Raw genomic sequence first — 13,890 nt, forward strand, 5'->3', positions numbered from 1 at the left:
CTGTGACCAATCCTATTTCTCTTAAGGACACCATGTCCCTTTCTAGTGGCCGTTCCAATGTGCCACCACGCGCCCCGCTCTTAGAGGAAGCAGAAAATCCCGGCAGAAAGCGACAGTCTCTTTTAAGGAAATGAAAGTGTAGCTATTTTAGGAAGGTGAGGAGATTGTCCAATCGATAGCACCCCGCCACCACCTGTTTGTGTGAGAAGTCAATGAGGGTGTTTTTTTTGGTTTCCCTTCTCCCTCCCTCCCTCCCTCCCTCCCTCCCTCCCTCCCTCCCTCCCTCCCTCCTTTTCCTAGACAAGTTTTTCGTTTTTTTTACTTTTGAAGAAACAAGACTTCAGACGAGCGCAGCAGAAAGTGTTGCGTGAGACTTTGTTGAAGAGGAAAGTGACTATTAGAGTCGATAGAGGGTTCGTCAGAGTTCACAAAGTTCACTTTTAAGCCAACCGCTTGTTCGTGCTAATATGCCGTCTAAAATGACTCCTTACGAAAACGTTCCACTGAACTGAACAATAAAACTGCAAACTAGACGACCGTGTTGAAATGACCGACTATGAACCCTCCCTCAGCTAGGATATGAACCGTGAGGGTTTATCACGATCCAGACGTTTTGTCTACCTCTATGTTCACAGCACTGAACTCACCAAATGAAATGTCAAAGTCCAAGCTGGCTGAGTGCTTGAGATATTAATGCATTAAACGGATAGTTAATATCACCGTTAACTCACTCAGCACATACCCTGCTCTAACATGCCCTTTGTTTTTCAGCTCTGATGAAATGGAAAATGCTAGCCAATGGAGAAACACTGTTTGGTTGAATTGAGGTCAGGATAGAACTGAAGAGGACAGTGTTTTTGGTGAATGTGGTTCAAGGGAACATTTTCAACCTTTTTTTGTTTTATTGGCGTGTCAAGCTTTTTCTTGGGAGCACGGTGTTCTAAAACTGAGAGAATATATTTTTTAAGTGTTTTGTTTTTGGAGCAGTCTTTACAGGGGGACCGTTCTGTTTGATGGGTTAGCTCTTTGAGAGAACCTTGCAAAAAGGGATATTGTTTCGGAGATCTCCTGAAGCCACTGAAGTCCTCGTTCACTATCAACATTTCTCCCTGTAAGTTAACACGCCTTCTCTCTCCGTCTCGTCTCGTCCTAGGTGATCAAAGCGATAGAGGATGGCTTCCGCCTGCCCGCCCCTATGAACTGTCCACCCCACCTCCACCAGCTGATGTTGGACTGTTGGCAGAAGGAGAGGACAGAGAGACCCACCTTCAGCCAGATCCACTCTGCTCTCAGCAAGAGCATCCGCAGCCCTGACGGCATCGGCTCCTCCACACTGGCACGCAGGTAGGACATAGGCCTCTGCAAACCATGCTTAACATGGGCTAAACATACAGGCTAACAGGTAACAGACTCTGCTAGCCAACATGGGCTGATATGAGTATGGTTTGTTTATGTCGTCCAAGCAGGTTCCCCACGTCCCACTGAGTTTTGATGCCAGAGTAGAAATACTACCGCTTATGATAACAATAGAATCATGAATCTCTCTCTCTCTTCCCCCATATATCCGTAGAACCCTCCCTCAGCTAGGAACCCTCCCTCTGGGCTCCTCCATCTCCCTGGCAGAGCGGACTCTTCCGTCGTTCCCCTCGTTTAACTCGGTCGGAGAGTGGTTGGATGCGGTGGACATGGGGCGCTACAAGGACAACTTCACCGCGGCAGGATACTGCTACCTGGAGTCTGTGGCCCGTATGACAGTCCAGTGAGTGGCTCCGAATGAGCGTGTGTGCGTTGACGCGTGAACAAGTGTGTGTTTGCCACAAGCCTTGCTTTTTGTGCTTGCGCATCTGAATGTGAGTTGGTATAGTCTAACGGATGTCTTTGTGCTGTGGGTCTTCTCCACAGAGACGTGTTGAGTCTAGGCATCACCTCTCTGGAGCACCAGAAACAGATCCTGTCTGCCATCCAGACCCTTAGAGCCCAGGTCATCCAGATGCACGGCAGAGGGGTGCAGGTCTAACACACACACACATAGACACATACACACACGTGCAGACGGACGGACGAGCGGATGGATAGAAGGATTTTCAGAGAGTAGAGACTCGTCGCTCATCCAGATGGACGAAATGAAGTGGATAGTGAGATGGGCAGCAATATCACCCACACTGCACCCACACACTCGTTCCCCTTCTCTCTCCCCCATCTTGCCCCTCCTCCCTCTCTTAAGTCCTTGGGAAGGAGGCATCTTCCAGTCATGTGATCAACGTACTCTGTCGGAAGTCACATGACTTCTGTCTGCACGCTAACCTGAATCAACTAGATCTCCTCTCTTACAACTGGCCCTGGATCAGTAGTTAAATAGACTTAAAACTACCCTGATGGAGAAGTACTGTCCATCTAAAATGTCTGGCACTCTACCACTGGTCTCAGAACATGGGGTAATAACATTTCCTTGATGGAGAAGAACAGTCCCCTCAAGTGATACTCTACTCTACTGAAGCACTGGTCTCAAAACTGAGGTTAAAACCACCCTGGTTGAGAAGTACTGTTCATCTAACAGGGCTGGCCCACTACCACTGGTCTCAGAACAGTGGGATAAGGTACCAATGGAGAAAGTGCTGTCTGTCGAACAGGGTTGACATTGTAAATCTGGTCTCAGTTCAGTGGTTAAAACCCTCCTATCCCGGTTGCTGAAGTGTGATCAAGTGACAGGTTCCCACAGTGTGGGCGGAGCCCAGGCCGTGTCTTGTATTGGCCCGACCAATCATGAGGCTGGAAAAAAAACGTACATTCAGGAAAAAAAACGACTGATTTAAAAACAACTAGGAATTTGTGTAAATCAAAACAAAGGATTTACGTGTGTTTGATTGTTCATTCCTATTTCGTCTGTTACACAATTTACAATCCATTAACTGTCTCTGCTCTCCCTGTGTTTTCTCAGTGTATGGAATGGCTAATGTCCCTTAGCCGGGATGTCAGTGGTGTGTCATGTAGCGTCTCGCTAATATATTTCTCCCGTCTAAAAAGCATTTTCACTACAAGGGTATATTGCACTGTTAAGAATAAAGGTCAAGTCTCAAGCTGACATACAGTATATATAATATGTATTCATTTTTATTTATGCATTTACAGTTTACAGACTCTCACACAACCTCCTGACGGGAAGAGGTTACGAGGGTCAAAATAGACATACTTGATTGAATAAATGAATAAATAATAAATTACATTTTGTGTTTAAGGATGCTGCAAAGCACATGTCCTCTGGTTTCAGTGTAAATCAAGAAATATTTCATTTTCTTTACAGTTCGAGGGATTCTGTTACTGAATAATGGTGTCCTGTACTGAACAAGGTATTATGAAGAGGACTTACACTATAGTATGTTGACTGTTTTCTTCTCATAGTCAGGGGTATTGAATCATTTTGATACTGTTAACAAATCACCAGTAGTTGATATAGGACTTTTACATTTTGAGTCCAGTATCGCTGGATGTATGGTATCAATGTGTTGCATTATAGAAACAGTATTGCAGTATTTCAGAATGTCGTAGAGTGATCTCATTTATTTATTTTATATATTTTTGGGGGGGGGACAGCAATTCAAGCTGACATAGGGCCCACAACCCCCCACTGTGCATCTACAAGCCCCTCCCATTTGTCAGTATTATGTATTTTACAAAAACGGTAACATTTAATCGTAGTTAACATGTTTTGGGGAATTATTTGATTTCTATCATACTCATGTAGCTAGCTACACAGTAGACGTTTTATTGGTTCCGTTTGGTTCGTAGATGGGTTATTGTAATAGTGAGGTATCTGGTATGAAAGGACTACCAGTGTATGTCCTCTCTTCCCTACATACTCTATCTCTTTGTGGCTGTTTTGCCTTAACATTACTGTATATAAACCCAAAATATACTCCTAGGCTGCATTTACAAAGGCACAATTCTGATATTCTGCCCAATTATTGTAGAAAGAGCTAATCTGATTGGTCGAAAGACCAAGAAGTGGAGAAAGATCAGAATTGGGCTGCCTGTGTAAACGCAGCCCTACAGACTCACACACATGCACATATTTAGAAAGTCTCACCACCCCTGTATACGCAGACACCAAAACAGACCTTAAGCTTGCGACTTAACTCAGTTGTTGTCCCCCCCCACCCTCTGTTTACTACTCGACGATTACAAAATGTTTAATACTGTAAATATGTATTTGAAAATGCAATCTATTTTTATAATTTCTTTGAAGAACAATGTGTTGAAAATATCTGCTCACTGTGTAGGGGTTTTATTGTTTAAATGTAGGGCCGTTGCCAATGAACGTGTGTGTTTGGAATATTAAAACATATTTTCTTTGTTTAGTTTTTGGATGATTTTTACCTGTTAGAAAAACAGATGGCTGTTGCAATATTGAAATGTGTTATAAAAAAAGAAAAATCTCCCTTAAGAGCAAGCGTTTGTCTGTGTTTTTGGGGTGCTTCAGGCTTTGAGCTAGATTATCTGTTCTTGCTTCCAATGCAAGTCTGATTCATTCCCCTTGTGAAATGATGCAGCCAATCAGCTCACAGAAAACTAAACTCTTTCAGTTCACCTTTTGTTTTGTTCTTCTCTGCAAATGTTCTGTTCAGAACTCTCCGGATTGAATCTAGGCCTTAATTGAGAAAGAGCTCAGGAGTGAATCCCGGCCTCAATCTTGTTCTGGGGGAAGCTCCTCCAAAGACTGTGGATAAATTAAGATGTCTTACTCAGGCCGTTTACCATTGAAAGAAAATTGTCTCAGTTCTGGTCTGTTTAAGGGGTGGCTCTCCCATAGGCACCAATGCAATAGCAGCTGGGTCTGGTCTGCTTAGTTCATTTGCTGTATATGAACCACAAAAAATGAGGGAGTGGGATATCTCGCTTCCTCTTCTGTCTCTGGCTCCACTTTAAGGGCAGAACTAATTTGATTAGTTGGATGACAGCTTTGGGCAGACACATCAGTGGAGTTTACATGTGAGAGTAAAACATGTTTTGTTTTTTTAAAGAAGGCCTTACGGGTGGTAGCCAAGAATTGAACTCCACGACTTACGATGGAGTTGAGCGGCGGCGAGTGTGGGCGGACTGAACCTCTGACTTTGGCAGCTCCTGTTACTCTACTCTATTTAAACCATAATGAGGCCACAAGGGCCAGGTGACCTGTCGAACAGGGGATTATGGGCCGTGTAGTCTTTACCATGATGGCCAACTTAAGGCAAACACCCCCTGCGATGCCTGCTGTGTGGCATGCAAGACCGTAGGTGGAGAGGCTTGTCACATCACGTGTGTGTGTGGTATTGTAACAACATGAAACAGACAGCGGTTTAAGAAATAAAAATGGTACATTTTAATAACAATTTAAATGGTTACAGGGAATAACTCAAGTTGGAAAATGTGTTAAAAGCGACAACTCAGGAATTTGAAGTAGGTAACTCTTACCCCGGGAAGTGTTCTCCTTAGTCACTAAATTAGCCCATGTCAGCTAAACATTTTTAGGTTGCTAAGTAAGTTAGTCTAGCCAGCTGAGTCATTCCAAAAGAGTGCCGTTTCTTTGCTTTTGATATTTTAAGTAGAAATTGTGCACCAATATTACATTTTTAAAAGCCTGGTATATTAAATGAAGTGCTCTTTAATATAGACCGCATGGAGAATTAATCTGATTTTTAACATGAATAAAGAATTGCTAAAGTGCCAAAATGTGACATCCCTCCGTCACTCTGTGTCTTCTAGGAAGATTTTAACCCATTAAACCTCAACAGGTTTTAGCATCATTGTAAAGTCCTGGTTATGTTGTTGCTTTGACAAAGTCATTTCTGAAGATTATGACTTATTTAATGTGATTCATTTACGTCTGTCCCTCATTTAAAGGTCAACCCTGTTACGCGAACTCTCTATTTAGAAGAAATGTTGAACATCTATATAATAGTCAAATCATAGTGTAACAGCATAACACGTCAACCCTTTTACCCATAGATAGACAGACTAGAACTGTTATAACAATTTACTTTTGTTTGTGAAGCTTGCATTCAATTGCATCACCTTGTTGCACACAGCAAGCTTCCATTCCCCGTCACAAGGGGATTCATGGCTGATTTCAGATGAAATTGTCAACCCTGTTACTTTATTTGGCATTTAATAGGCTTTTTTTTTTAAGTTAACCTTTTTAGATGGGAAAACTTGTTTTTTATGAAGTTGAACATGTGCTCTTTGTGACAGAATGTTAAAATTAGGTAAAATCAACAACAGAAATGTTACAAGTTGCACTTCTTACAAGGCACCGAATTGGTGGAATGACCCAGGTTTCTAAACCTTATAGTAATTATGCCCAGGAGCCCTGATCTCCAGAAGGCCCACATTTGATTTTGTTAGTCAATCTCACCTGATATGAACATGTCCTAAATCAATGCAAAATGTGTAATATTGCAGAAAAATAGCTTTAAAACTGCTACTTTTCTCAAACCTCTTGCAAAATGTGTAGAAGGACAGGAAATGCATGCGAGTACACATTTTTGTGTGAGGTGTGTGTGCACATTTAAGCGTGCACGTATGGTTGCGTGAATGAGTTCTGATGATTGCCTCAAAGAGGGAGCGCACGAATCCATACTCTTTATTACAGTCTTATTGAAGTTGAGGAAATTAGTTGGTGAGTTAGATTTATCTCCACGCTATTGCTGCTTGGTAAACACACTGCCTTCTAAACCAGGGATCATCAACTAGATTCAGCAGCGGGACCATTTTTTTTTGTGTGTGCGGATGGTCAGGAGGCCGGAACATAATTACAAATCATTTGTAGAGAGGGCAAATTGATGGCAAGAAGCCCAAACAGATATGTTATACTAAATTTTTTTTTTTTTTTAACTTTACTAATTTGTATACGATCACATGTTTCTCTCTATTATGCGTGGGAATATTTGGGAACATATTTCTTAAATTAAAATCACTTGGAGCTAATTTCCTGATGTTTTTGTCTATGTCCAACAATAGAAATATATATATTTTTGTTGCTCAGTGCCAAATAAAACCATTCGCCAGTTGGGGAACCATGTTGTACACAATCAAAAATACCTCCACCCACCAGCTTTTCATAAACACAATGAACCCTTCAAATAAATTCAATATTTTATGTAAATCTTTTTCCATTTAATCTGTGATTGGATTACCAGCGTCCAGCAAAAGATCTCATTGGGCAGTGATCTCCTTGGGCATTGAAACGTGGCTTACACCATCAGTACTCGACCCAGCCATTCAACCCACAGGGTTTTCCATCCAACGGGGGGATAGGACAAAGGCGTCAGGGAAAAGCAAAGGAGGTGGGATACGTTTCATGATCAACAACTCTTTGTGTGACCCCGGCAATTTTCAAAAGCTCTTGTAATTATCTTCTGAGGGAACTTTTTTCCGTTATCCTTGCGGCTGAATAAATTACCACTTGATGCCACTTGAGTTCTCAAGAATTTATACGGGACTTTTAATAAACTGAAAAGAGGCACACCCAGAAGCTGTGTTCATTGTGACTGGGGATTTTAACAGAACGAATTTAAGGACCGGTTTACCAAAACTTCACCAGCACATCAAATTCCACACTCACTCAGACCAGACTTTGGGTCACTGCTACTCTCCCTTCCAGGATGGATACAAAGCCCGCCCCCTTTTTAGCAAATCAGAGCACTCCTCCATCCTGCTCCTAACCACCTTTAGGTAGAAGCTGAAGCAGGAATTGTTCGTGACTAGAACTGTCGGAATATGCTTCAGGACTGTTTTCCCTTCCGTGGACTGTGTCGTCTCTGGGTCGTCTCCGAGAATAACGTAGACAAGTACACTGACTCTGTCATCAGGAAGTGCATAGAGGATGTTGTTCCAACGGTGATGATTTGAACAACCAAAACCCCCAACCAAAAACCATGGTTAGATGGCAGTATTCGTGCAAAACTGAAAGCGCGAAGTACAAACCGTCCAGCTGAAGACATTGCTGAAGACATGACAATGGCAAACCTGATCACCAACAACGACGAGACAGCCTACACCCTCGCCGAGTGGTTCCAGGACAATAACCTCTCCCTCAACGTCAACAAAACCAACACTCTAAAAATAAAAGGTTCCTCAGATTGCAACATCGGCGGAACCTTTTAAAGGTGCTTCCAGGAACCTTTTCCCTGATCCTCAAATAACCTTTTAGGGTGTTAAGGTTCCTGTAGGAACCATTTATGTCCCATGTATTCTATTATGAATAATAATATTAACAAGAATAATACAAATAACGTTGAGTGGCAAACTTGTAGTTACAAATTAATTGAATTGACTTTAAAAGTCCTTCAGTGAGTAGCTCCTCTCCATCCAGGAAGAGATGGATGTGGATGTCATCCGCAAAGGGATTCCTCTCTATTCTTATGATGGGTGAACTTTACACACTGTAAAAATGTCAAATTAAGGTTACTCAAGTCATATTTCAAACAGTAAGTTAACAACTGAGCACAGTACACCTTACACAGTACTAATTTGCATGAATTTATTTGCCTGCAGGGAAATACATACCCTGTCTGTGACGCACAGCCCACTTGGATCTTCTTTGAAGAGGTAGGGGAGGAGCAAAATGGCTGCAGTGATCTTCAGACCTTAAATTGGAGGGTGTGTAATAAAAAGGCTGGATACGCGTACATTTTACATGCCGTTACATTGATAAAAAAAAAAAAATCATTTGGGAACCACCTCCGTGTGCGAGAGAGATTCAGCAATTCCACGGCCATACCCCTCCTCTCCATTTCTGCAATGATTTTGTCGGCCATTGTGCCAAATCCGGACAGAATGTTTCTGTCCACATGATACCGAATTTGCTTCTCATCTCTGCAAAAATCTGAAAGAATTTGTTTCTAATGCAATCTAATCAATATTTCTTGGATTCAGATGACAGTACTTGGCCATGTTACATTAGTTGTGCTTTTTACCATTTCTTTCTATCAGACTTTTGTCTACTTACAATGGCTGACAAACGGAGTGCTGGGTACTGTTTTAAGATGGCCTTGTTGTTTCATAAAGTTCTCTCTTTTTCTTTGGTACTCCACCTGCATCTTTTCAACATGTAACTTCTGACTGAAGGAATCCTCAACGGTCTCAGTCTGATATTGATACATACAGCATCAAACATGATCAAGTCTATAGAAAAAGGCAAAATGTCCTGTATTCACAAAGCATCTGAGTGCTGATCTAGGATCAGGTCCCCACCGGTCCATACGATCTTATTTATGATCGTAAAAACTGACCCGGGATCAGCGGTTTGACTTTGAAGCACTGAATATGCGCCATTATTTGTATGTCGTTACCTTGGCTATTTTGGTCAGGTCTTCATTTTTGGTAGCGTCTGGTCTTATTTGTTTCACTTGCCTCTCAAACCTCTTCTTTATTTCCTGTACTTGTGCAACGTGAGCAAGCGGCTGCCACTCTTTTTTTTTTAGTATTTATTTTTTTATCATGCCCGTGCCATGACTCCTTAAAAAATCTAATGTGAAGAAGAGAAATGTCATGACGGATTATTGGGACTGAGGTCAGAGGAGCAGACGAGAGATGGTCTTGTTAAGCTGCTGGGAATGTGATGGTTTAACATTGTGAGAAGAAAATATCCAAGCCAGCACATTATGGTCTGGGTAGGCACAATGGTGTAAAAAGGTTATTACTGTGAATGAATGTGTATAGGAAAACTGAAGAATTCTTACATATCCCTTCCCTGTCTGGTCTCTCAACGAGGGGTACTTACATTTACATTTTAGTCATTTAGCAGACGCTCTTATCCAGAGCGACTTACAGTAGTGAATGCATACATTTCATGTATTGCTGGGGTACCTAAAGCAAATGAGAAACATACAACATTACATTTAGACTAACAATTCTGTTTGTAATACAAATGACATTGATGAGGCTGATTATCATCATGTAAAAGTTGAGTATATGCTATCAGCTGCAGTGATTATGACAACAGTATTGAGGACAGACAGAAGGGCACGCACGCGCACTCACACACACGCGCACCCACGCATTATGATTCATATTTGTGGATCTTATATCATTAACATTCAGCTAAGATCAGTATATTACATAACTATAGTCACGAAGTGTAGGTACACAGGAAGTCGAACAACACCTGCACAATCTGAGACTTCCACAGTAGGACTTTTTTTTTTTTCAAGTTTTTCTTTTACTACGGCTGGAAATTCTGGAAATCTAAACACAGATGGCCAGAATCTTTGGCTGATTGATATGTCCTGTTGCTGGCCAGTTGATATGTCATGCTGAAGGCCAATTGGTGGGTAATTGTGCTGGACAGATGCTGGGTCATTTTGCTGCAGCTGTGAACTAACAATAATACAGTTGTTTTGTGCTTTCAGGCTCTGAAAAAAAAACTGCAGCGAATTGAAATAGGATCAATGATGCAGATAACAGTCATACATTGACTTACCTATTTACAGCTTTTAGATTCTCCATTCATTTTGTGAATTTGATTCGAACTTTGATTATTGGAACGAGTTGCTCCACCATTCTTTGGTCCAATGACATCAATGTCTCTCCATCAATTTGGTGTTCTGTGGGGGAAAAATATACAAAATACCATGTCAGAGTTCTGGTCAGTGATGTCACCATAGGAAACGCATATGAAAATGTGAAAAGAAAAGTGTGTTGTGCTAATTAATAAGTTAATAAATCAATGAATTTTCACTAACTGCAATCCAGTGGCGGAATGGAATGGGCACTTCCCTCTGGGTCCCTGTATCCATCTAACCCACTGAAATCGATCTCATCACCAGGCGTAATCCATTGTTGACTGTGTTGAACCATGTATGCGTGGTGAAGGCTGTTGAAACTGGCTGGTAGTATCAAATGTATTTATAAAGCCCTTCTTTACATCAGTTGATGTCACAAAGTGCTGTACAGAAACCCAGCCTAAAACCTCAAACAGCAAGGAATGCAGGTGTAGAAGCACGGTGGCTAGGAAAAACTCAGTAGAAAGGCAGAATTTAGGAAGAAACCTAGAGAGGAACCAGGCTATGAGGGGTGGCCAGTCCTCTTCTGGCTGTGCCGGGTGGAGATAACAGAACATGGCCAAGATGTTCAAATGCTCATAGATGACCACCAGGGTCAAATAATAATAATCACAGTGGTTGTAGAGGGTGCAACAGGTCAGCACCTTAAGAGTAAATGTCAGTTGGCTTTTCATAGCCAATCATTCAGAGTATCTCTACCGCACCTGCTCTCTCTAGAGTTGAAAACAGCAGGCCGATAGTTGTATTTTCTGGGTCAAGGTTTGGCTTTTTCAAGAGAGGCTTTATTACTGCCACTTTTATTGAGTTTGGTACACACCCGGTGGATAGGGAGCCGTTTATTATGTTCAACATAGGAGGGCCAAGCACAGGAAGAAGCTCTTTCAGTAGTTTAGTTGGAATAGGGTCCAGTACGCAGCTTGAAGGTTTAGAGGCCGTGACTATTTTCATCAATGTGTCAAGAGATATAGTATTAAAAAATCTGTTTCCCCCTTGATCCTAGGTCCTGGCAGTGCTGTGCAGACTCAGGACAACTGAGCTTTGGAGAAATATGCTGATTTAAAGAGGAGTCTGTAATTTGCTTTCTAATGATCATGATGTTTTCGTCAAAGAAGTTCATGAATTTATCACTGCTGAAGTGAAAGCCATCCTCTCTTGGGGAATGCTGTTTTTTAGTTAGCTTTGTGACAGTATGAAAAATACATTTGGGATTGTTCTTATTTTCCTGAATTAAGTTGGAAAAATAGGATGATCGAGCAGCAGTGAGGGCTCTTCGAGGGATATCTCCAACCACTAACTTACCATCCTGAGACAAGGCCGAGTATAGCCCACAAAGATCTCCGCCACGGCACAAGCCAGGGGGGGGCGCCAACCCAGACAGGAAGACCACGTCAGTGACTCAACCCACTCAAGTGACGCACCCCTCCTAGGGACGGCATGGAAGAACACCAGTAAGCCAGTGACTCAGCCCCTGTAATAGGGTTAGAGGCAGAGAATCCCAGTGGAGAGAGGGGAACCGGCCAGGCAGAGACAGCAAGGGCGGTTCGTTGCTCCAGAGCCTTTCCGTTCACCTTCACACTCCTGGGTCAGACTACACTTAATCATAGGACCTACTGAAGAGATGAGTCTTCAGTAAAGAGTTAAAGGTTGAGACTGAGTCTGCGTCTCTCACATGGGTAGGCAGACCATTCCATAAAAATGGAGCTCTATAGGAAAAAGCCCTGTCTCCAGCTGTTTGCTTAGAAATTCTAGGGACAATTAGGAGGCCTGCGTCTTGTGACCGTAGCGTACGTGTAGGTATGTACGGCAGGACCAAATCGGAAAGATAGGTAGGAGCAAGCCCATGTAATGCTTTGTAGGTTAGCAGTAAAACCTTAAAATCAGCCCTTGCCTTAACAGGAAGCCAGTGTAAGGAGGCTAGCACTGGAGTAATATGATCAAATTTTTTGGTTCTAGTCAGGATTCTAGCAGCCGTATTTAGCACTAACTGAAGTTTATTTAGTGCTTTATCCGGGTAGCCGGAAAGTAGAGCATTGCAGTAGTCCAACCTAGAAGTAACAAAAGCATGGATACATTTTTCTGCATCATTTTTGGACAGAAAGTTTCTGATTTTTGCAATGTTACGTAGATGGAAAAAAGCTGTCCTTGAAACATTCTTGACATGTTCTTCAAAAGAGAGATCAGGGTCCAGAGTAACGCCGAGGTCCTTCACAGTTTTATTTGAGACGACTGTACAACCATCCAGATTAATTGTCAGATTCAACAGAAGATCTCTTTGTTTCTTGGGACCTAGAACAAGCATCTCTGTTTTGTCCGAGTTTAAAAGTAGAAAGTTTGCAGCCATCCACTTCCTTATGTCTGAAACACAGGCTTCTAGCGAGGGCAATTTTGGGGCTTCACCGTGTTTCATTGAAATGTACAGCTGTGTGTCATCCGCATAGCAGTGAAATTTAACATTATGTTTTCGAATGACATCCCCAAGAGGTAAAATATATAGTGAAAACAATAGTGGTCCTAAAACGGAACCTTGAGGAACACCGAAATTTACAGTTGATTTGTCGGAGGACAAACCATTCACAGAGACAAACTGATATCTTTCCGACAGATAAGATCTAAACCAGGCCAGAACTTGTCCATGTAGACCAATTTGGGTTTCCAATCTCTCCAAAAGAATGTGGTGATCGATGGTATCAAAAGCAGCACTAAGATCTAGGAGCACGAGGACAGATGCAGAGCCTCGGTCTGATGTCATTAAAAGGTCATTTACCACCTTCACAAGTGCAGTCTCAGTGCTATGATGGGGTCTAAAACCAGACTGAAGCGTTTCGTATACATTGTTTGTCTTCAGGAAGGCAGTGAGTTGCTGCGCAACAGCTTTTTCAAAAAATGTTGAGAGGAATGGAAGATTCGATATAGGCCGATAGTTTATAATTTCTGGGTCAAGATTTAGCTTTTTCAAGAGAGGCTTTATTGCGTCTCAGACCCCGTAACGGGAGAAGGAGAGACCAGAGAAGGCTCAGCCTCTGGTTCCGAGTACTTTACCACGCAAGCACCAAGGAAAACTATATTCCACACAATTCCATGAACACGGGGATCTCTTCTGGATGAGCAGTGTCGATGATCAGATAGTCTCCTACATTGTATTGCGTGTTCACTGCAATGGTTTTAGTCTTGGTGACAATTTTTGCTCTGATGGCTTCTCCAAATCTGGCACTTACTGCACAGGCAGAGTTTGGAAGTGCATGCAGTGGGGACGTCTCTTATGTCCGCACAGTGTGTGGTTGTGTTGCCAAGGCAGTTGTTGTTGGTTTGCTCCCAGCGTTGTCTGAGCTGGTGTCTTTTTGCCAGGGTCTTT

At 42.3% G+C, this 13,890-nt stretch overlaps 1 protein-coding gene across 1 annotated transcript in view; it reads left to right on the forward strand.

Annotated features, from left to right (window-relative positions):
* The window catches only part of LOC106588469 (ephrin type-A receptor 7), a 175,820-nt gene extending 171,379 nt beyond the window's left edge, over window positions 1–4,441 (forward strand). The window contains exons 15-17 of the mRNA XM_014177541.2: window positions 1,154–1,344; window positions 1,571–1,759; window positions 1,903–4,441. Of these exons, the coding sequence (XP_014033016.1) occupies window positions 1,154–1,344; window positions 1,571–1,759; window positions 1,903–2,017 (495 nt within the window). The 3' untranslated portion in view covers window positions 2,018–4,441. The remainder of the gene's footprint in view (window positions 1–1,153; window positions 1,345–1,570; window positions 1,760–1,902) is intronic.
* The last annotated feature ends 9,449 nt before the right edge of the window (window positions 4,442–13,890 follow it).

Source organism: Salmo salar, chromosome ssa27 (genome assembly GCF_905237065.1).
Source record: "Salmo salar chromosome ssa27, Ssal_v3.1, whole genome shotgun sequence".
In the NCBI taxonomy this organism is placed as follows: domain Eukaryota; kingdom Metazoa; phylum Chordata; class Actinopteri; order Salmoniformes; family Salmonidae; genus Salmo; species Salmo salar.